This window comes from Ictalurus punctatus, chromosome 16, assembly GCF_001660625.3.
Source record: "Ictalurus punctatus breed USDA103 chromosome 16, Coco_2.0, whole genome shotgun sequence".
Taxonomy (NCBI): Eukaryota; Metazoa; Chordata; class Actinopteri; order Siluriformes; family Ictaluridae; genus Ictalurus; species Ictalurus punctatus.
Window position 1 is genome coordinate 7469184 of NC_030431.2, and position 24371 is coordinate 7493554.

At 38.8% G+C, this 24371-nt stretch overlaps 2 protein-coding genes across 4 annotated transcripts in view; both read right to left on the reverse strand.

The window, feature by feature from the left end:
* Positions 1–343: 343 nt before the first annotated feature.
* tpst2 (tyrosylprotein sulfotransferase 2) lies at positions 344–2963 on the reverse strand. 3 transcript variants are annotated; one of them, XM_017488231.3, is made up of 5 exons: positions 2755–2963; positions 1587–1872; positions 1055–1372; positions 705–903; positions 344–568 (listed from the first exon to the last, which is right to left on the reverse strand). In XM_017488231.3, exons 1-5 carry the CDS (start codon positions 2801–2803, stop codon positions 512–514), a joined length of 909 nt encoding a protein of 302 aa, XP_017343720.1. In that variant the 5' UTR covers positions 2804–2963; the 3' UTR covers positions 344–511. The 3 variants fall into 3 exon arrangements, with proteins under 3 accessions (XP_017343720.1, XP_047016558.1, NP_001187093.1); XM_047160602.2 differs by having other exon boundaries at positions 1055–1394; positions 1666–2101; NM_001200164.1 differs by having other exon boundaries at positions 347–568; positions 1587–2101; positions 2755–2940.
* Positions 2964–3508: 545 nt separating this feature from the next.
* The window catches only part of LOC108276519 (seizure 6-like protein), a 124596-nt gene continuing 103733 nt past the window's right edge, over positions 3509–24371 (reverse strand). The window contains exons 11-17 of the mRNA XM_017488264.3: positions 9328–9522; positions 6677–6868; positions 6388–6582; positions 6261–6296; positions 5878–5992; positions 3856–3955; positions 3509–3696 (exon numbers count right to left, since the gene is read on the reverse strand). Coding sequence (XP_017343753.1) covers positions 3667–3696; positions 3856–3955; positions 5878–5992; positions 6261–6296; positions 6388–6582; positions 6677–6868; positions 9328–9522 — 863 coding nt within the window. The 3' untranslated portion in view covers positions 3509–3666. The remainder of the gene's footprint in view (positions 3697–3855; positions 3956–5877; positions 5993–6260; positions 6297–6387; positions 6583–6676; positions 6869–9327; positions 9523–24371) is intronic.

Sequence of the window (24371 nt, forward strand, 5' to 3'; positions counted from 1 at the left end):
TTTTAATGTAGAAACATTTAATTTCATTAATTTGAAGACATCATTGCTCTACAGCATTTCTTTGAATGTACCTAAAACCTTTGCAGAGTACTGTGTATATTGCGTATACTATATCCCATCCTCAGCTTTTATTTGGAAGTGGGGTTTTGTGTGTGTGTGTGTGTGTGTGTGTGTGTGTGTGTGTGTGTGTGTGTGTGTGTATAGCCTATAGGGCTCCTTTTTACTCATCAAGTTCATTATTATTGTTTATTATTGTACAGTTTTTGATTTGTGATTAAAGCCACTGGTTTAAAATGGAAAGAATGTTTAATGTTTTAAAATACAAACATACAGGAAACAGGGCTTTTATCCCTTTGTTGCAACTTTAATATTTTTTTTTCTATATTTGTCAAAAATTGCAATACAATTGTGTAAAATTTGTACACGGGGCATTTTTATGCTGGAACATGTTTTTAACATACACTTAATTAAAAATATACAAAAGGACCAGATATATACAGAAACTTCTATATCATACTTGTGATGGTCTTTTCAAACTTGCTGGAGGCTTAAAATCTCCTTTGAGCACCTGTAAAATCAGCCAAGAGAATTGTGCATTTTACAACTTAAATGTAATCACCAAAGTGTTGTATAGGTACTTTAAAAAAGAAAGTTAAGGTGAGATATGGTAGAAGCACTTAATTGAATTCACATCTTTTACATACCCTTTCTGTATTATGAATCACTTCAGGATCTGGTTGGCCATATTGTGGGGGATTGGCAGTAGGGTCATAGCCCAGCTTGTTAAGCATTGGAGCAATATTCTCCATATCTTTGAGAACATCAGCTGGAATGTGGCCTACCCAGCGAGTGAGTGCCTCTAGGTTAACTGGTTTGATGACCTGGTCAGTGGACCGCTCGATTCTGAAATTCACAGAAATGAAACGGTGGCAAAGTAAAAAAGAGTTGCACTTGTGTACTATGTGCAATACCATCAAGTAATTCAAAATCAAAATTGGGCCTATTATTCAGTTATGTATTCTACAAATATTCCTTTCAAAAAATAGAGACTGACCGAGATAAAGAAACTCCTCCAGGCTGCCCAATAGCTTCCTCATGGTGAAGTACCCCCTCATGCCATGGTACTTTCAGGAACTCCAGCACTCTCACCATAGTGGTGCGTGGCTGCAGGACCAAATTTTCATAGCGAATGGTCAGACAGCGTGTAGAACCTACCAGTGTGCACTGAAATAACATGACCTCTATTGCTTGGCTCCACTTGCTAAGGCAGTCCCTGTAGCTGGAAAGGTCAAAACCAGCAATTGTGACTTGTCTCGAGATCATAGAGTGCACAGAGGCCCGACCATCACGTACCATAAGAAGAAACTTTGAGCTGAAAGCATAGTATAAGAAAACTGGTAAGAGTAAATATGGTAGATAGTGACAAGTGGAAAGTATTAAAATCAACTGGAAATGGCTCAGATTAAATTGAATGTAAGGTAACAATGCAAAAAATAATAATAATAAAAAAAAAATAGCAGGTTTCTCTATGCCATATATTTGTAAGGCTGTTTGAGATACATCATAGCCTTTTCCAAACCTCTTACTTGGGAAATAATTTAGAGAGGTAGATGGAGCTTTTCAGCGTAAACGGGTCCTTATTGCAGAGCAGTGGTGCAGGCTCACCATGACGAGCAATAACCTCAAGCAAGAATGCAGCTGTGGCTGAGTCCAGCATGTCCTGGCTGATCTCCTCTTCATCCAGTGCCCAGCGGTCTTCTGCTGACCTCCTCCAGCCATGGCGCAGAGCCAGAAGCCGGGGGATCACTCGGGTCTCCTCACCACAGCGGATATTAGGATGGGCATCAAGCATGGCACGCATCAGCGTGGTGCCTGAGCGAGGTACCCCACCAACAAATACCATCGGTGAGTCCTGGTTGTAGTGGTATAGGGTCTGATTGCTGCCCTTAACTAGTATTGACACTCCTAGGCTATGAGGATATCCACTCTGGCACATAAGCATATGGTAGAGTGCTTTCACAGCAGCATACACTCCAAACAGACACAATAGCAATATGAATCCCCGTCGAACAGACAGACGCATCACTCAATTAGATGGCCACTATATTCAGAAATACCAACAGACAGCAATTAGGAAATTGCCCACCTTCCTCATACAAATTACAATTAGTTTCAGTACAATCAGATAATCTTCCAGAATTCACACTTTTTAGAAGTCTTTAAAAAATATTTGCAGGCACAGTGGCCCAGAACAAGTAACATCAAATTTGTTAGCAAATTGCTTTGTTACTGCTTTTCTGTATACAGTAATGCTAATTGTAATACTAAAAATGCTGTACCCTGAAAGTCACAGTAAAAAATACCAAATGCAAGCACTGCTCATTTGCATGCCTTAGACCACACATGTACCTTCACCTGAACGATGCTTAAAGTTAATTAATAACTTAGTTCATTAAAGAGTTTGTGAAAAATCCTGGTCTGAAATCTCTAATACGGAGGATGTGAGCACGCTTTTCTACTTCTAACATGTCAGCTAAAGGACTTCCTGAAACAGGTTCCTCGTGTGACAAGCAGGCTTGATTTATTTAGTTTTTTTTTTTATTTTAACCAAACAAGAGATAAAATACATAAATGCTATTGGACATTAGCAGGACTGGTTCTTATAATATTTTATGTTGTGACACCACTAGTCACAGAACCTGTTTATTTACAATATTCCTTGAAGAGGCAAAGAGATTTTAGCAATTTACTTACAGTGAGAAATCTGATATTGTGTACCAACAACTGTAACTACATTCCTCATCTTCACAGTAATCCATTCTTTAAAAAGTAATACATCCGTTCAACCATTTTTTTTTTGGATAAAAGTTGTAAAAAGCACAGAAGGCAACGTGAAAAATACCAGCTCAGATAAAATACAAACAACTTCAGGAAATAGGCGGGTTAGACAAGAGGCACTTTTCATTTCGTGTTACAACATGCTGTCAATTTTCAAGTAACAGGAAACAGGAAGAGACTGACTACTGCTTAAAAAATGAACAACTGTAGCAAATCATTCATAAATAAGAACACAAGTTTATTATGAAAGTTATACAAGTTTCTACAGTATGGTTTCATCACTATTCTGTTCAAATGTACATAAATCATATATACACACACACACTCACATATGTACATGAAAATAAATACATTATCTGTGTTGCATTGTAGTATGACATCACTTGCATGGCAAAAATACTACTTTCAAACCTGCACTACAAACTTGTTTAGGTACAAAGCCTTAAAATGACAGACAGGAAGTCGCGGCACAGACTGACTGACACACACACACACACACACACACACGCACTCACACACACTTTTTAAATAAGATAACTCCTGCCATAGGTGCATAATGTTAAAATTGGATAGTAAAATCAGTAAATTTTTTAATTAGTCACCTTCTCTCCAATTCATTTACACAACCCCCCCCCCCCCCCCCCCCCCCCCCCCCCCACATTTCTCTCTCTCTCTCTCTCTCTCTCTCTCTCTCTCTCTAACCTGATATGGCTGCATTGCATCTTGGAGATTTGAGAGGTTGAGGACGTAGGGTAGCAGTGGAATTGTCAGGAGCTATTTACATCATTTCCTCTGCATTTGAGAATTCATACAGAACAAAAGGTCTGTTCAAATTGACACGTCATATTCTCTTGTCTCCTGCAAAATATGATAATAGCTTATATTCATGCAAACAAGATTATGCTAACAGTTTTTAACTTTTTATTTTTAGCCCACTTTTAAACAATGGCAAACAGTGTTTGCCTAAAACTAGTTTTTTAGGTGTACTCTTTCAAGAATGTTTTGTGTTATACTTACGCCTCCAGTCTCATATAAAGGATTGTCAAACTCAGTCTCCACAGTGATCTGTCTGTATGGGTGAGGGTACATGAGAGGCAAACGCAGGTTTGAATGACACCTGGATAACAAGAGTGGAATGTTATATAATATGCATTCAAACAGAAAGCCCAAACATTTGGTTTCATAACTGTGCATGCCAGCAACTTTTCAAATAATCATCTGGTGCAACTGTGCATGCCTTCCTTTTACCCTGAGAGATGGTGAGAGGCCAGTAGAGCTGGGCTAGATAATTGGAAGGAGTGAGGTGCAGTGCAGGGTTTGATAAGTGCTTTAAGGTATTTGGGTGCTGGTCCATTTCTGGCTTTGTAGGCAAGCATTAGTGTTTTAAATCAGATGTAGGCCAGTACAGGAAGCCAGTAGTGGGATCATAGTAATGGGGTGATATGAGAGAACATGGGAAGGTTCAAAACAGCAGCAGCGGCATTCTGGATCAGTTGCAGAGGTGGAATGGCACGTAGAGACATACCTGCCAGGATTGAGTTGCAGCAGTCCCGTCTCAAATGACAAGGGACTGAACAAGCACCTGAGTGGTCTTTGTGGATAGAAATTGGCAAATCCTTCTGGGGTTGAAAACGAGAAATTGGCATGTGCCTGTCAGATGAGAGAGGAAAAGTACAGTTACCCCAAAGTTGCATGCAGGGACAAAAGGTGAGATCTGAGACTTGTCCAGGAAGACCACAAGATCCTGACATGGGGATGAATCACCTGGGATGAATAGCAGGACAGTTTTGCTGGGATTAAGTTTCAGCTGATGAGCTGCCATCCTTGATGAGATGTTTGCCAGACATGCTGAGATCTGAGCAGAAACATGAGTGACTGAGGGAGAAAAGGAGAGGATAAGTTGCATGACATCCCCATAGAAGTAGAATGAAAACCCATGTGAGGATATGACCTCACCAAGAGATCAAGTATAGAGGGAGAACAGAAGAGGACCAAGTAGTGAGCCTTGTGGGACACCAGTGGAAAGTCTGCATATGACCAACCCTCCAGGTAGGAAGCAAACCATTGCCATGCTGTGCCCCAAAACCCTCATTCAAAAAAAGATTCATGAGGATAAATTGTGTTTTACTATGTCAAACACTGCTGTAAGGTTGAGCAAGATGAGGACTAACAACAGTTTGGCTGATCTAATGGCATGGAGCTTTTCAAAGATGGCCACAACGGTAGTTTCTGTGGAATGTGCCAATTTTAAGTCAGACTGGTTAAGATCTTGGAGGTTGTTCAGAGTGAGATAGAGAAACAACTGAATGTAGACAATACTTTTGAGGATTTTACAAAGAAAAGGCAGAAGTGATAGCGGTTGATAGTTGCTGATGTCTGAGGGATCCAGAGAGGGTTTCTTCAGGATGGGAATGTCCTTGCTCATGTAGCAGTTGCTACATGAACAGATGTTATGGAGCCATTAATGATAGTAATGTTTTCCCATTATAAAATGTGGCAAAGTTTTCAGTGGTCAGAGAAGACAAGAGTCAGAGGAGCTGGTGGGTTAAGAAGTGAAGAAAGGATGCTGGATCTGCACAAGGATGACTTTTCCAACTTTTCCTTGTAGAAGACAATCTTAGCAAAGTCACATCAGATAAACATTTGGACAGGAGCACATGGTAAGAGATCCATGTCGAGCTGTGATTTCTTCCACTTTCTGTCTGCAGTTCATAATTTTCTCTGTTTGCTGCACAGCACATCTGATAGCCAAGGAACAGGGTGAGAAATCTTCCTGGATATATAAAATAGAGGGCAGAGGAGGTCCATGGATGTAGAAAGTGAGGGGAGTAAAGTGTGTGTGGTGAATTTCACTGTTATAGAGGAAACAAGTCAGGGTCTGGAAAGGATGATAGGGTGCAGGAAGCTAGGGAGGAAGGGGAGATAGAGTGGTGGTTTCAGTGAGTACCAACAAATTACACCAGTTAGCTCTGTAATTTATGATAAGGAAATAAGCAAATATACTGTATTCTAGTAAAGCTTTTAAAGAAGTAACCTAACCTTCTGACATAGATAAAGGTGCCTCCAAGAATGACCGACAGAAACAGTACTAATATGAATATGGCCAGAGCCATTCTTCCCCCATCCAGTGATGAGTCTGCTGTAGCTTCTGCCACTAGAGGAGTTAAACACATAAACAGTAGTAAAATCGAAGTAGTAAAAGGCAAAAAATACAGAATACAGTGCAACTCTTTAGGCCAAATAGAGAAATATGACAATGTTACACAACAATGACAAAATAATGCACTTGGATCTTAGTAGTGGCCATTTAAAACACTTGTTCTCTTGGTTAATGTAAAGTTAAAAATTGGACTAAAATTAATATTTGCACTGGTGGATCACTAATTGATTATAGGTTGGAAGAACACAATAACAAAACCTACCTTCTAAAGCATGGTTGCCAGAGCATTCATGATTAGCTACATTTGCAAAAGAGAAAAAAGTATCAACCAAACATTTACATATATTTATACACAGTTACATATATTTATTATATATGACAAGCTTTACCTTTACACATGGGTAATGGTCCACTCCAAAAAGAGGGATTTCCCAGTATACACTTGATTGTTATCTCACCAATCAGATCATAACCCTGATAGCACATGAAGTTCAGGGACTCCCCAGGCAGATACAGCCGCTTAGATAGAATCTGATAGCCATTGTCAGGAACGCCAGGATTCTCGCAGGACACTGACTCTTCCACTGGATAAAGAGAAAGAACATGATCAAGACAGAACATCTGAAAGAAAGATGTAAATCCTAACTGAATTTTTATAACTGAGTTATTGAAACTCACAGATACAGTGTGGCAAGTGAGATGTCCATACTGGAGTTCCGGGTTCACGGCCATAGCAAGTTAAAATGGCACCACCCTGCAGTATGTAGCCTAGATTGCAACTGTACTGAATGGTAGTTCCCACCAGCAGTTTGGGATCTGAGAGCATCCGTACAGAGTGCTCAACATGACCTGGGTCTGTACAGTACATAACTAGCAGAAAGAGGACAGACAGGACAGGTGTGAACCTGCTCAGCAGATTTCACAGGCTTGCTTGAGTGCTACTTTTATCTCCAATCGGCAAAGCATCCTTAATATTATTTATTTTTAAAAAACTGCATATCATTATCAACGAGCAACATACAGCGATGCATCAACAATGTATTAAGTTACTTGAGAATTGAAGATGAAAAACCATACTTACAATATTACTCATACACATCATACATTCTTTCATTCACATCACACATCTCATTATACAAAAGCAATTCCAGATAACCATTTGTCTTATGCACAACATAGATAACAAACAGTATCACACAATTTAAAAACTTAAAGACAGACAATGGACATATTCCTTGGCTATGGTCTGCCACAATGCAACCATTTGTGGTTCCTATTTTTTTCAATTGCTTTTTGTCTTCATCCTTTTTTTTCATTAAAAAAAAAAAATCAGTGGGGTGCAGATTGAGCAATTAACCTACCCAGAACACAAGTAATTCACTTTTATTTGTCTTCTAGTGGTATTGGCATTAAATCACAGGCAACAATAATTCACTTTACTAATTTACTTTACTCTTTATGTTGAGAGAAAATAAAAGACTGTAGATGCGTATTCTATATCTAGATTCAGATCCACATAGAACAAACCTTTTGTTGGATCTCTTGTGCATGAACTAACTACAGTGAGGGAAAAAAGTATTTGATTCCCTGCTGATTTTGTACGTTTGCCCACTGACAAAGAAATGATCATTCTATAATTTTAATGGTAGATTTATTTGAACAGTGAGAGACAGAATAACAACAAAAAAATCCAGAAAAACGCATGTCAAAAATGTTATAAATTGATTTGCATTTTAATGAGGGAAATAAGTATTTGACCCCTCTGCAAAACATGACTTAGTACTTGGTGGCAAAACCCTTGTTGGCAATCACAGAGGTCAGACGTTTCTTGTAGTTGGCCACCAGGTTTCCACACATCTCAGGAGGGATTTTGTCCCACTCCTCTTTGCAGATCTTCTCCAAGTCATTAAGGTTTCGAGGCTGACGTTTGGCAACTCAAACCTTCAGCTCCCCCCACAGATTTTCTATGGGATTAAGGTCTGGAGACTGGCTAGGCCACTCCAGGACCTTAATGTGCTTCTTCTTGAGCCACTCCTTTGTTGCCTTGGCCGTGTGTTTTGGGTCATTGTCATGCTGGAATACCCATCCACGACCCATTTTCAATGCCCTGGCTGAGGGAAGGAGGTTCTCACCCAAGATTTGACGGTACATGGCCCCGTCCATCGTCCCTTTAATGCGGTGAAGTTGTCCTGTCCCCTTAGCAGAAAAACACCCCCAAAGCATAATGTTTCCACCTCCATGTTTGACGGTGGGGATGGTGTTCTTGGGGTCATAGGCAGCATTCCTCTTCCTCCAAACACAGCGAGTTGAGTTGATGCCAAAGAGCTCCATTTTGGTCTCATCTGACCACAACACTTTCACCCAGTTGTCCTCTCAATCATTCAGATGTTCATTGGCAAACTTCAGACGGGCATGTATATGTGCCTTCTTGAGCAGGGGGACCTTGCGGGCGCTGCAGGATTTCAGTCCTTCACGGCGTAGTGTGTTACCAATTGTTTTCTTGGTGACTATGGTCCCAGCTGCCTTGAGATCATTGACAAGATCCTCCCATGTAGTTCTGGGCTGATTCCTCAGTGTTCTCATGATCATTGCAACTCCACGAGGTGAGATTTTGCATGGAGCCCCAGGCCGAGGGAGATTGACAGTTCTTTTGTGTTTCTTCCATTTGTGAATAATCGCACCAACTGTTGTCACCTTCTCACCAAGCTGCTTTGCAATGGTCTTGTAGCCCATTCCAGACTTGTGTAGGTCTACAATCTTGTCCCTGACATCCTTGGAGAGCTCTTTGGTCTTGGCCATGGTGGAGAGTTTGGAATATGATTGATTGATTGCTTCTGTGGAGAGGTGTCTTTTATACGGGTAACAAGCTGAGATTAGGAGCACTCCCTTTAAGAGTGTGCTCCTAATCTCAGCTCGGTACCTGTATAAAAGACACCTGGGAGCCAGAAATCTTTCTGATTGAGAGGGGGTCAAATACTTATTTCCCTCATTAAAATGCAAATCAATTTATAACATTTTTGACATGCATTTTTCTGGATTTTTTTGTTGTTATTCTGTCTCTCACTGTTCAAATAAATCTACCATTAAAATTATAGACTGATCATTTCTTTGTCAGTGGGCAAACGTACAAAATCAGCAGGGGATCAAATACTTTTTTCCCTCACTGTATGAAACGACACACAGCTGGCCAGTAAATAATCAAGCAGCCGACTGTCCAGTTATTTTTGGTCCCCTGAACATGAATATGGTGGAATGTTATTCCTAAAATTAACTCAATATGAAAATTAGAATACTGTACTAAACCCTATTTTCACTGCTGCTAGACTCACTTTTCTCACAGAAGGGCGGCTGGGTGTTCCAGCTTAAGTCCAGCTGACAGATGAGGGTCTCTCCACCCACTAGGTCATAGCCTGGGTCACACTGATAAGTGATACGTGTCCCTCGCACCAGTGCAGTGTGTGATGTTGTCTTCCAGCCATTCTGAATCTCAGGCAGGTCCGGGCATGAATCATTACGAGACACCTCTGATATAAAGATAAAAGAACACTTGGTTACCTTAAGAAAAATTTGACTTTGACACTGAAACTTCAAACATGTAGTTTACACCCTTCAGACAACCATAAAAAAAAAATTTGCTTTTTTTTTCTCTCCATTAAATTTCTACAGATGAACTAAACATTTTGCTTAATTTCATTCTAAATGATGAGGTGCAAAAGTGTAATTTCAACATTCACCCTTAAGTGATACGATTAGAAAGTTAGACATGGTTTTACCATATGGTTTTAATCATGGTTTTGAAACCATAGTTAACCATAACTATCTTAACCATTACCATAGTTAACCATAATCACAGTTTTCTTTCTTCCAAAAAAATCTATGGTAACTATGATAACCATAGTTTCATTATCATGGTTTTACTATGTATTTGTTTGTTTGTTTTTACATGGCTACACGGTCTAATCATGATAATTATGCTTTTACTGTTGTAACTTTATGGGTTATTTAGGGTTATTATGAATGACAACGGTTACTATACCATAGTACTCACTACAAATTTTACCATAGTATACAGTTGTGCTCAAAAGTTTGTGAACCCTTTAGAATTTTCTATATATCTGCATAAATATGACCTAAATCATCATCAGATTTTTCAAGTCCTAAAAGTAGACAGCGCACGGTTGCTTAGTGGTTAGCACATTCCCCTCACACCTCCAGGGTCCTGGATTCATGACCATGTGTGTGCAGAGTTTGCATGTTCTCCCCATGCTGCAGGGGTTTCCTCCGGGTACTCCAGTTTCCTCCCCAGTCCAAAGACATGCATGGTAGGCTGACTGGCGTGTATAAATTGTCCGTAGTGTATGAATGGGTGTGTGAGTGTGTATGTGATTGTGCCCTGTGATGGATTGGCACCCTGTCCAGGGTGTACCCTGCCTTGTGCCCGATGCTCCCTGGGATAGGCTCCAGGTTCCCCGTGACCCTGAAAAGGAGTAAGCGGTAGAGGATGGATGGATGGATGGTAAAAGTAGACAAAGAGAAACCAATTAAACAAATTAGACAAAAAAAATTTACTTGGAAAATGATCCAATATTACATATCTGTGAGTGGCAAAAGTATGTGAAACTCTAGAATTAGCAGTTAATTTGAAGATGAACAGGGATCTATCAAAGTCTGATCTTCACAACATGTTTGTGGAAGTGTATCATGGCATGAACAAAGGAGATTTCCAAGGACCTCCGAAAAAGAGTTGTTGATGCTCATCAGAGTAGAAAAGACTACAAAACCATCTATAAAGAGTCTGGACTCCACTAAGCCACAGTCAGACAGATTGTGTACCAGTGGAGGAAATTCAAGACCATTGTTATCTTCCCCAGGAACATCAGTCTAAGACCAAGATGTGTTATAGTCCATGAGGTCACAAAGGAACCCATGGTAAATTATTAGCAACTAAAGGTCACTCTCATATTGCCTAATGTTAATGTTCATGAATCCACCATCAGGAGAACACTGCACAACAATGGTGTGCGTGGCTGGGTTGCAAGGAGAATGCCACTGCTCTCCAAAAAAAAAAAAAAAAATACACTGCTGCCCGTCTGCAGTTCAGAAGAATATGGGAAAGATGTTTTGTGGATGTATGAGACCAAAATAGAAAGTTTTGGCTTAAATGAGAAGGGTTATTTTTGGAGAAAGGAAAACACTATAATCCAGCATAAGAACATTATCCCATCTGTGAAACATGGTTGTGGTAGTATCATGGTTTGGGCCTATTTTGATGCATTTGGGCCAGGATGGCTTGCCATCATTGATGGAACAATGAATTCTGAATAATAATTCCTCCAAGCCGATGTGCAGGACTGATCAACACTTACCAGAAACGTTTAGCTGCAGTTATTGTTGCACAAGTGTGTCACACCAGATACTGAAAGCAAAGGTTCAAATACTTTTGCCACTCACAGATATATAATATTGGATCATTTTCCTCAATTAATAAATAACCAAGTATAATATTTTTGTCTCATTTGTTTAATTAGGTTCTCTTTATCTTCTTTTAGGACATTGTTTTAGGTCATATTTAGAAATATAGAAAATTCTAAAGGGTTCACGAACTTTCAAGTACCACTGTATAATAACCATAATTATAGCAATGCCACTGCATCTACAGTTGTGTATTTATGGTAAGTGTATACTAAATACTAATGATCAACTCAGCACAGATCACAGTAGGTTATGCTAGATTTATTCAAATTAATTATTCAAGTTAATTAAAAAAAAAAAATCAAACGTGTCATGAAATAATAATAAAAAAAACATCGAAGTTCTGCAAAGCAGTAGGGCCGAGACTGCAGTTCAGGGATGGAACACTTTATCTCTCCATCTCTCCAGCTGACCTGCATATGAGACAGGGAAAGATGAAAGTGTAAAGAGAGAGAGACAGATATCATAATAATTATAAAATTGTGAAACATTGTACAAAAAAATGTTGCTATGCTCTCAAACTTTCAGAGTCTGTAGTCAGTTTACAGTCTTACAAAATCAGGGTTGTATAGATTGCTCTGAATAAGTTTATTTGGACAGCATCAGATCCTTTAATATCACTTTTCTGGAATTTTACTCTGTAAGACATTTTACTCTGGAAGTTTACTCTGTAAGACAGTGTGACAGTCATTCAACAGACATACACAGACACATAATAAACAATTAAACACAAGATAAAAAACACAAATGTTCTCTGGTACACCAAGGTGTACCTTGCAGAAACAATACCTACTGTACAAAAAAAAGTATTGACAAGGTGGTCAACTGAGGTTAATATTTTTTGTTTTACACTCCTTTTGTGTGGCCATTTAAACATAAAACTAAGGAGGCTACTGTGGAAGTAAAATAATGACATATGTCTGAAACAAAAATACATGTTGAATTGCACTAATTAAAAGAAAAATGTTTAAATACCACCTATAATACCACCTATAATATTTGACAGGCAAATTTCTGTCCATTTATTTTAGCTTTAAAAATTCGCTTCCACAAATTCAATGGTTCAGATTCGGTTGGATATTCAACATTGCACATCCGGGAACTGCAGAAAAAGCAGTAGAATATTACTTGCATGATCTCCACCTGCTGCTAGTCTGTCTCCACCAGCAGGTGGTACAAGCAGGTGTTGACAAAGACCAAAGTAACAGAGCAAGACATTCACAATATGATCTGCCTAAGTACAGGTTATGATAATCAGCTTTTCATATATATACTGGGCCTGATAAATACATGAAAATAGCATTTATGTTTATATTCAAGGTCTTAGCAGTTACTCTTTACACTTACATTTACATTTATTGACTGGCTATGTCATCAATGATAGGATACAACTCTGATGGCAGTATTGGTTTTTTTTGTTTGTTTGTTTGTTTGTTTGTTTTTACATTATAAATTTTAAAAAATTATATCTCGACTGCCATATCGGGACTATTCATCTTTGTCTTAATATTAAACAGAACTTGTCCCCGCTATTGACCTGTATTTGCATGATTTACTTGACAACTGTGATGACGTGATGCATACATGATAATGAAAGTGTATTGTTGTTATCTTGCCAACCTACTCGCCATCTTGCATCCATGTTGTTTGTTTAACAAGCAATTTTGAAAGACAAGGAAAAGCTGATGGTCCTTGTACCAGCCAGAATAACAGGTATAGCAATTATTTTTTTCATACACTGTGTGCTTGAATGTCAACACATACATTATGATATATAAATATTAAATCATTTTGTGGTTTGTCACATCATCACATGTCAACAGACAAAGATGACAACCTCAGGGGCCATCATCTATACATACAGAAATGACCAGGTCAGCACAAAACTTTATATTGCATTCATAATATACATCTGATTACGTATTGTAGATCTGTGCTGGTAGTTACTGGTCTGGTAGTCTGGTAGTTAACTTTTTTCTCAAAAGGTCTTTTCTTGGATTGTTCTTAAACCACAGAGGCAAATGATGCTTTACTGGAACATGTCTTGTGCCCAGTAAATAAAGACCATTCCAGATCATGTTTCTCCCGCTGCCGACTTAATGTGAGCTGTCCCCTAATGGTCCGGATCAACGGCTTATTAGGATGCAGAACTGCCACTTTGGATGAAAACTTTACTCATCAGGAGGTACAGTGTCCTCCAATAATATTGGCACCCTTGGTAAATATGAGCAAAGAAGGCTGTGAAAAATTGTCCTTATTGTTTAACAATCTCTTCTCTGTCCTCCTCCTCCCCCTTCCCCTACCTCTCTCACTTCAGATGACTCACTTTAGACAGTCTCTTCTCTGTCCCCCTAGTCCCCCTTCCCCTACCTCTCTCACTTCAGACGACTTTGCCACTTTATTTTCCAACAAGATTACATCAATCAGGAACCAGTTCTCAACCCCAGACATGCATAGACTGGCTCCTCCTCCATGTAACTCTCAACTGGCCTCCTTCTCTCCTCTCTCAGAGACTGATGTCTCAAAACTTCTCCTCTCTAGCCATCCAAGAACCTGTCCTCTTGACCCTATACCTTCTCACCTTCTTCAGTCCATCTCTCCCACACTATTACCTGCACTCACACACATCTTTAACACATGTCTCTCTACTGGTACATAATCTACCTCATTTAAGCAGGCCCGAGTTACCCCACTGCTTAAAAAAACACCACTTAACCCTGCTGCAGTTGACAACTACAGACTTGTTTCCCTCATCCCTTTTCTTTCCAAAACCTTGAAAGAGCTGTTTTTAATCAATTCTCCATTTTTCTCACACAGAACAACCTCCTGGACACCAAGCAATCAGGTTTCAAAAGCAGTCACTAGATGGAGACTGCTCTGCTTTCCATCACTGAAGCCTTACAACTAGCAAGAGCAACCTCAAGATCATCTGTCTTCATCCTACTTGACCTCTCTGCTGCTTTCAACACTGTGAATCATCATATCCTCCCATCAACTCTCTCCAGCCTAGGCATGACTGGAATGGCTCTGGGTGGAATCGTATCTCTCAGACAGATCCTTCAAGGTATTGTGGAGGGGAGGTATTTCTGAAACTCAGCAACTCACAACTGGGGTTACTCAGGGGTCAATTCTGGGTCCACTGCTCTTTTCAATTCATACTAAATCTCTAGGGCAGGGGATTGAGTCTCATGGCTTCTTATATCATTGCTATGCTGATGACACCCAGCTCTATTTGTCTTTCCAGCCTGATGATCCATCTGTCTGTGCACAAATCTCTGCTTGCCTGTCTGACATCTTGGACTGGATGATGGAACACCACCTTAAGCTCAACTGGGCAAAATCTGAGCTTCTCGTCACCCAGTCTGCCTCTTAATCAACCACAACCTCACTGTACAGCTGGGCTCAACCACTCTCAAGCCAATCAGGACAGCCAGGAACCTTGGGGTGATTTTTGATGACTGCTTAACCTTTACAGACCACATTTCAACAACTGCATGGTCCTGTAGGTTCATTCTGTACAACATCAAGAAAATCAGACCCTATCTCAACGAACAGGCTACACAACTACTAGTCCAGTCTCTTATCATATCAAAACTGGACTATTGCAACGCACTACTCTCGGGCCTCCCAGCCAGCTCTTTCAAACCCCTCCAGATGATTCAGAATGCAGCAGCACATCTCGTCTTCAACCAGCCCAAAAGGACCCATGTCACACCCCTCTTCATCTCCCTCCACTGGCTTCCTGTAGCTGCCCATATCAAATTCAAGGCCTTGATGTTGAGGCCCCAACCTCAACACTCTCCTGAAGGCTTACGTTCACTCACGCAATCTGCGATTGATTAATGACCGACGCTTAGTAGTGCCTACTCAGTGTGGCTCAAGGTCCCTTTCCAGAACCTTCACACTATCTGTTCCTCAGTGGTGGAATGAACTTCCAACTTCAAACCGAACTGCAGAATCTGTCATTATCTTCAAAAAACACCTAAAGACCCACCTCTTCCGTGAACACCTAATTAACCCTTAAAACACCAACCCCACATTATCCTAAATAAAAAATTTTAAATTAAAAAAAAAAAAAAAAAACTACTCTGGCACTTACACCTCTACTCTGCACACTTTCTAGAACTCAACGAAAAGTCTTGTATGGTAGCACTACTTATATTGTTCTCCGCTTGATATATCGCTTTGAAAGTGAATGAAACTGTATATTCACTCCATGACAGTAGATGGTGCTGATTGAAAAGCAGGAGCACCCTAGGTACACAAGGTGGTGCTGCACAACTTTTCATTTCTGACACCTGCTTATCACTGAGAAGAAGAATAGAGAAATGTAAGGTATTTGGTAATTTGGCCACTGCAACAAATACTTCTTTAAAGCAGAGGTCTCAAACTACCGGCCCGCGGGCCACTTCAGGCCCGCCTTCCCCCTCAGTCTGGCCTGCAATGGGATGTAAAAAAAATAATGTAATCTGGCCCGCCAAATCTAATGATATTTTATAGCGTTTTCATGCCAATTCAAGCTACCCTTTTGAAATAATTAAATTAAAAACACAATTCTGTTTTTTTTTTTTTTTTTTTTTTTTTTTTAAATGCATTTTGTTTGTTATGGCACAGGTCAAATTTGACCAAAATTCGCGCAAGTTGCTGAAGAACAGAGATGTCGCTGTCCAAAATCAAAACGTAAGGTCCATGATGAACACAGACTGATCAAGAAATCAAGAAAGATGGACTACCTAGTATTTTTTAATGAAGTTTAATAGAAATGCTACCTGCCTGATATGCAACGAAAAAGTTGCAGTTTTAAAGGAATATAATATCAAGTGTCATTATTGGACTAAACACGGAGAGCAGTACAAGAAGTACGAGGGAGATGAGAGGGCAACACGAGCCACGCAGCTACAGAGAGGATTTATATCTCAGAAAAAGTATTTTTCATAAAGCCAAAAAGGATGCTGATACTGCAGTTGAGGCAAGTTATGTGGTGAGTTTGCTGATTTCAAGGCACACTGTGACACCTTCCAGCGGTTTGCAGACCCCTTCTCAGTTTATGTGGAGAGTGTCCCAAGTGTGTTGCAAATGGAACTTATTGACTTGCAGTGTAACAGTGAACTACAAACTAAATTCAGGGAGACACAGGGAAAAACAGATCTCATTGGACAATTTCTGAGAGACTTACCTACATCCTTCCCAGAACTGTTAAAAATGTTCAGTCGGTTAATGTACCTTTTTGGAAGCACATATCTGTGTGAAAAACTTTTCTCAATGATGAACTTTAATAAATGCAAGTACAGGTCCAGGATTACTGATGCCCATCTTGAAGCTGTACTTAGGGTTTCAGGGCAAACGTATCTCAATTGTGTGAGAAGAAGTGCTGTCAGGTGTCTGGCAAGAATTAAAACAAAACAAAAATTTGTGTTTGTGTGTGTGTGTGTGTGTGTGTGTGTGTGTGTGTGTGTGTGTGTGTGTGAACTATTACATTTATGGAGAAAATTGGTACCAAGTTATTGTTATGGTTATGTTTACTACTACTAAATTTGTTTAATAAAAAATGTTGGTAATGGTAATTTTAAAAAAGCACATTTTGAGAATATTGCACTTTCTTGGAGTATTTTAATGCTCTTGCGGCCCACCGATGAGATGACAGTACCAAAAGTGGCCCCAGGGCAATTTTATTTTGAGACCCCTGCTGTAGACATAAACAACAAAATATTCACTACATGCACACAAATTAAAATAGAAGATCACTGTTAAAGTTCAACTGCACTTTAGAAGTGACCATTTAAAGGTTAGACTTTTGTATGAAAGTGTATGGCCCAAACATACTTTTTTTTCCCTAGAAGTGGGGGCAGTGGTGGCTCAGTGGTTAAAGGCTCTGGGTTACTGATCAGAAGGTCAGAAGTTCAAGCCGCAGCACTGTCAAGCTACCACTGCTGGGCCCTTGAGCAAGGCCCTTAACCCTCAATTGCTCAGTTGTATAAATGAGATAATTGTAAGTTGCTCTGGATAAGGATATCTGCCAAATGCCATAAATGTAATGTGTATCCAAAATTACCATCAACAGTATGCCTTAACTGCTCCCTCTTCCAACTTTCTTACTCGCTCCTCAAGTTGTCATGTGGAGTTGAAGGCCAATGTAGTTTGCACCCTGATTGGCTGAATTCTGAAATGACAGTATCAGAGCCATTAAAATTTGTTTCCATTAATACATTTAGGAAAGCCATTGTGTGTATCATTATGCTGACTTAAACCTCTTAACCCCTTGGTTCATAATTCACTCTTAATGTATATTATTCTATAATATAATATAATATAATATAATATAATATAATATAATATAATATAATATAATATAATATAATATAATATAATATAATATAATATAATATAATATATAGAAAATAAAATAATATTCTATAAAATTCTGAATTGTGGATCCCAGTACTGTGCTACTACTAGTACTAAAATTGCATTACTGTGACACACAACTTCAATGTTCAATAATTCTGATTTAAAAAAATATGGACAAGTTAAAAAATCCTAAGAACTTGTTAATTTTATAGCTACAGTATGTTTATCATGTTCCCTTACTTCAGGTGCCTCTTCTGAAGTAACCTCTTTGTGGGTTTTCTGTCTTTCCCTTCCTCCATATTGTTTCTGTTTCCTTTAATAAGGTGTTCTATATGGAGAAAAGAACGTTATAGGATGACTATGCACCCTTTATGCTAAAAGGGCCATTGTTATGTTCACTAGTTAACATGCTAACCGATAAGCTACCAGCCTCAGAATACATAAAATACTAGGAAAATGTTCCTTACCTGATATTTGAAGTATTTATGGATGGAGGGAGTCTGGAGATTCCAAATTAAAGGTCCAACTGCAAGTAAATTCTTTTAAATAATCGACAATCTGCATAATGATTTAACCATTTTCAGTGGCTCAGAAGAACACAATTACCACTCTAAGATTCTTCAAAGTTTTTGCCAACCCAAACTGAAAGCACATTCATAACAATAGGTCTTAAACATATTATTAATGGTCAAATCACAGCTTAATGAGCCTCCTACTACTCCACCCCATTTCTTGACAAAACAGGGGCAATTTGCCACGAATTTTCTCTTCTCTGCAGTCAGGCCCGGACTGGACATAGGGAGCACCAGGAGAATTCCCGGTAGCCTGATGACTAATTTGGCCTGCTTCCCTGCTGGTTTATTATTATTATTATTATCATTATTATTATTATTATTATTATTATTATTAATTAATTTATTTATTTATTTATTTTGTCATGTTCTTTGTACTCAAATGATCCTTTCAGAATTCAGCATTCAATAATAAATTATTAATAAACCATGAATTTGTTGGTTTTGACTTGCAATGCTACCATTCACCTGAGCTCCAGCGAACGGTTCGAACAGAGTCATCAATGCACAGAGCGAGGATGGAGAGGTGGAGCACGGAGGGAAAGGACACGCAAAAAGAAAGCCCTCCAAGAAGAAGCAGCGAAATGTACCAACATTTCTGAACTTTTCAGGGCTTCAAATGCAGGTCAGTCTCATCTGTAAATACTGTAGCTTTGTGTTCACTAACTTAGCTAATCAATTATTAAGCACAGTTTCACTACTAGCAAAGATTAGCACTATTACTTTCATGACTCAAAATATACTAAAGGACAGTATTATCTACTTTATAGTTATAATACTAAGTAATTTAGCAGACAAATATCCAAATTTACTCACAGTACATTTAGGGAGTCCTCCATGTTGTTATTTTAAATGTTGAAATTACAAATACAACTAGTGCAAACAACAGCAGCAACAACAACAACATAAAAAAAGCTATGAGTCATAAAAAGGCAACATCATGTTCAATATTAGGATTTTTCTAAATAGACATTGCCACGATGTAGTTAGTATTCTGTGTTGTTGTTATTGTTATTGGAATTGTTGTTGATGTTGTTGATTTTATTGCTGAGTTTATGTTATTGTTGTTGTTAGTGTTGTTTTTGTTGTAATTGTTGTTGATGTTGTTGTTGTTGTTGATGTTGATGTTGCAAAAAAAAAAAAAAAAAAAAACATTCGACCTAATTCTGAAAAAGTGCTACTGGCATTACTTGTCGGCATGTACCATCTATCGTCTTCTCAGTGTGAAAATTAGTTGCTTGCGTGCTAGCCTTTGTAATATCTATTAGCAGCACAAGCTAACTGTACTAACTACACACACTGACCAGAGACACCAATGATCTCTGCTACTTCCTTTCAATCTTTATATTTCTTTGTAACATCTCTATACATGTTTAATCAGAGGTCATATATAACAAGATAAAAATAAACCACACTTATAACTTTCCATTTTTATGGGAACTAATAGCAGAAAGGAATTAAAGTTGTGAGCAAATAACTGAAGAAATGTCGGACCACACGCTCTGTAGGATTGGTCTGAGGAATGAGTCGAGATGATTGTTTGGATCTGTTGCTTCTAATAAAAAAATACATAAATAAATACAAAACAAAGTATTGGGCTAACAGATATTTAGGCAATTTAGAAAATTATGTCTGCTAATATGTGAGGTTGGAAAAAATAAATTAATAAAGGTGGCTCTGGTGCATTGGTCACATTTCAGGGTCTGAGATGACAGGTAGAAGTAAAATAAGAGAAAATAAATATGCTCTAATATATTTGTATGAAATATAGTATGGTTAAAACATATTTTAAGGATTTTTATGGCTCAAAAAATTTTTACTTTAATTTTAGCGCTCAAATCAAATTTGTGAGTCTGTGCTCACAAATTACAGTGAGGTTAAAAAGTTCTGTTCATAGCAGCAGACCTGGTAAAGAAGTGACAGGTATGTGAAAAATGGCCAAAAAAAAAAAAAGTTTTTTGTTTACCTCTTTTCTGCATTTAATGTACTTTTGTGAGTGAAAAGTGAATAGTTACTTGCAGCTTTGTACCTCTGGTGTTTGTTAAATGCTTGGCATACGCATGTAAGCTGATATAAATTAGGACTGTTTCACTACCTCTAGGTTGCTTGTTTATGTTTTTATGGGATGGCCATACTTTGTGTAATAAATTTAATTTGGGAAAGAAAAAATAGGGTTGTCAGTGGTTTCAAAATTTGTTGCGGGTATATGGGGTGGCCTGGATGAGTGTGAGACTCCCGGCCTGAAATTATGTTCCAGTCCAGCCCTGCCTGAAGCTTAGCTTTCAATCACTTTCTCATATTCACAGCCCAGCTCCAGCCCATGTGTGCATGCTACCAGTCCAGCTAACTGCAAAAATTCAGCAGTGGAGAGCATGGTAGGCCGCTGTGAAAAGCAGCACGTATTCACAAGGCCCACAGGTTATATAGTGCCCTCCAGTAATATTGGCACCCTTGGTAAATATGAGCAAAGAAGGCTGTGAAAAACTGTCTTTATTGTTTAAACTTTTGATCTTTGTTTAAAAAAATGCTCACATGGATATCATACAACTGCAAACAAAACACAGTATGCAACAATTATTGGTACCTCCATAAATTCACATGAGAAAAATACATTTGAAATATATTCCCACTGATATTCAAAAATTTTTAGTACACCTGGGTGACTAGGAACAGGATATTGTTCAATCATGACTTCCTGTTTCACAGGGGTATAAATATGAGGTAACACATGTGCCAAATTCCCTTAGTCATTCATAACAATGGGTAAGACCAAGAAATATAGCTGTGATGTGCAGCAAAAGGTTGGTGAGCTTAACAAAATGGGAAGTGGCTATAAGAATATAGCACAAGCATTGAAAATGCCTATTTCCACCATCAGCACAATAAAGTTCCAGTCAACTGGAAATGTTATTAATCAACCTAGAAGAGGACGTGTGTCTATATTGTCTCAACGGATTGTGAAAAGGATGGTTCAAGAGGTCAAAAAATTTCCCAGGATCACATATGGAGAATTGCAGAAGTTGGTTGCGTCCTGAGGTCAGAAAGTCTCCAAAACTAAAATCTGAAGTCACCTACATCACCATAAGTTCTTTGGAATGGATTCAAGAAAAAAGCCTGTACTCCCATCCAAAAACAAACTCAAGTGTCTTCAGTTTGCCAGACACTACTGAAACTTCAAACAGGTTCTATGGTCAGATGAAACCAAAATAGAGCTTTTTGACAATAAACACCAGAGGTGGTTTTTGTGCACAGAGAGAGGTAGTCGTATGGAAAAGTACCTCATGCCCAAGGTTAAATATGGTGGTAGCTCTTTAATGTTTTGGGGCTGTTGTTTTTTTTTTTTTTAAGAATTTGGAGAGATTCTCTATTGTTTTTTCCGAAATTTGGAGGATCTGGAGAGATTCTGTATGGTGGTGGTAGCTCTAAATGTTTTGGGGCTGTTTTTCTGCCAGAGGACCTGGATATTTTGTTAGGATACATGGCATCATGGTCTCTATCAAATATAAACAGATTTTAAATGAAATGCCAGAAAGCTTAAAATGGGTCGTTGTTGGAACTTCCAGCAGGACAATTATTCAAAACATGCATCGAAATCAACACAACAATGGTTTAGTAAACACAAAATCAAGGTCCTGCCATGGCCAACCCAGTCCCCTGACTTGAAACTCATGGAAAAACTGTGGGGTGAACTAAATAAAAGAGTCCACCAGCATTTGAAGGATCTGTAGAGATTCTGTGTGGAGGAATGGTCTCAGGTCCCCTGATCTCCACTCCAAGCTCATCAGGCATTATAGGAGAAGACTCAGAGCTGTTATCTTGGAAAAGGAAAGTAGCACAAAGTATTTACTAAAAGAGTGCCAATACTTGTTGCACATATATTTAACAAAGTTTTATTTATTTATTTATTTATTTAAATAAACCTTTTTTGTTTGCAAGTGTCTGCTATCCATGAGTGCAGAGTATTTTTGTAATTTTTTTTAAACAAAGTGTCAAAAGGTTAAACAATAAAGACAATTTTTCACATAATTTGCTCATATTTACAGTACCAAGGATGCCAATATTAGTGGAGGTCACTGTAGATGGTAGGCAATGTGAAAAAATCACTGAGGTACCTGGCAAGGGACAAAGAGGTTACTGCTGTTCTGAGCAACAAAACAGTCGATAGCTCCAAGCAGTGATGGACAACAAGGCTAGCAATCTAATGAAGGATATCCACTCAAGGTAGTAGCTCTAAAAAGGATATGATAGTAGCCTATTGCCTGATTTGGAGGAGAGGTTACCTGTAGCTCTGGCTGTCCTCAGTGAGCACAAGGTCCAGCATGTGTATGAGGTGAGAAGCAGAAAAGGGAATATTGGCAGGAAGACTACAGAATTTATATTAAAGTTATATGGTCACTTAATGATTTTGTTGACGGTCTTGACATGTATGCACGTGTGCAGAAGAAGGTATCCATATGATTCTCACCACCTTTGGTTGTTAGGAGGGCTGTAATATAACTTTGCCTCTTTGTATATTGAATGTTGGCATTGAATTTAGGATTTCCCATACTTACAGAAAATGGGAGAATATTTTTTAAATTGGATTTTAAAATGTCTATCATGGGAGATACCTTTATTAAAAAAGCCATGCTTTCCCTCTTAGTCCCATGTAGAGGAAATTACAATAATCGGTGTGAGAAATAAATCCATGACTAACAATCTCCAGATCCTTAAATGACAAGACGTTTTAAATTGGCAAAGTTTCTTATTTAAAAAGTAGTTACCTATCACAACCAATTGTCTCCGTGTCTTAGGTCAGAGTCAACAATTGATACCTTGAGGAGTGCAGACTCTGTGCCATGGTGTGCTCTAAAACTGAACCTGAATTTCTCCAGAATATTATTTTGCTGATTAAAGACAATATTTCCAAAAGGTAGCTTAGACATTGGTCTAAAGTTATTAAAAGCAGATGAATCTAGCCTGGGCATTTTGATAAGAAGCAGAGCATTTGCATCTTTAAAACAAGACAGAATGGAACCACTAGTTAAGTAGCTGTATAGTATAAATAGAATAATAATGGCAACAACAAGCACCACATCTCTGAGAAGTGAGGGAACTACATCCAAGGGACAAGTGTAAGGCCTCATAAGTACGATCTGTCAGTTTAGACAAAGACACAAGCTCAAATTGGTCTAGGATTGCAAAACAAATAGATAAATCATGAGCTGGAGGTGAAATCAGTGCCCTTACATTGTCAATCTGATCAAAAGCCTCAAAATAATTAATTTTTAGAATTCTTTGCAGGTTTCAGCAGTAGCTTCTGGAATGTTTGTAGCAGCAGGGTTCAGCACTGCATTTATTGTTTTGAACAAAAACTTGAGACTATAGGAGCATTTGGAAATTATATCAGAAAAGTATTATGTCCTAGCTATTTTGATAGAATGCTGGTAGGAAGCCCAACAGGATCTTTTAAGAGATTTGCAACTTATCTTTCTTCCACTATTGTTCGGCTTTCCTAAATGCCTGCCACAAAGTATTAGTATCAAGGTGGAGCCATAGCTGAGGATTATAGACTCATAGCTGAGTCTGGGATGTCAGTACAGGTGGTACTAAGTAGAGCAGCAAGGTCATATGTGCTGTGTCTGGTATTTCCCCCTTGCGCTAAGTGTCGGAGTGGTCAGCATGCTTAAGCTGCCTATAGCATGACAGTGCACACTTCCGGGTTGACATGACTTTGTTTATGTTACCATGTGTGTTTTTGTTTACACTCATGTCCTGTCTACTCCCAAGCCTTGTTCCCCGATCACGATCTCGGCGAGCCTGTCCCAGCCTCATGTCTGCTCCACAGCTCCTCTGGGAACAACCTACTGTATAGACAATGCGTGCCTCTGGACCTTGGGCTCTGTGTGGACATTTTGCCCAGTGTCTCAGGACCACTGGGGGGGGGCAAGGGTGCGTTGGGAGAAGCACCCTTGGGAGGATACTCTTTCAGGTATTTAGGG

Coding starts and splice junctions, on each gene's coding strand:
- tpst2 (NM_001200164.1), bottom strand. CDS start 2,083: ATGCGTCTGTCTGTTCGACGGGGATTCATATTGCTATTGTGTCTGTTT. Junction 1,373..1,586: donor CTCTCTAAATTATTTCCCAA/GTAAGAGGTTTG, acceptor CTATGCTTTCAG/CTCAAAGTTTCTTCTTATGG. Junction 904..1,054: donor GGAGGAGTTTCTTTATCTCG/GTCAGTCTCTAT, acceptor TGTGAATTTCAG/AATCGAGCGGTCCACTGACC.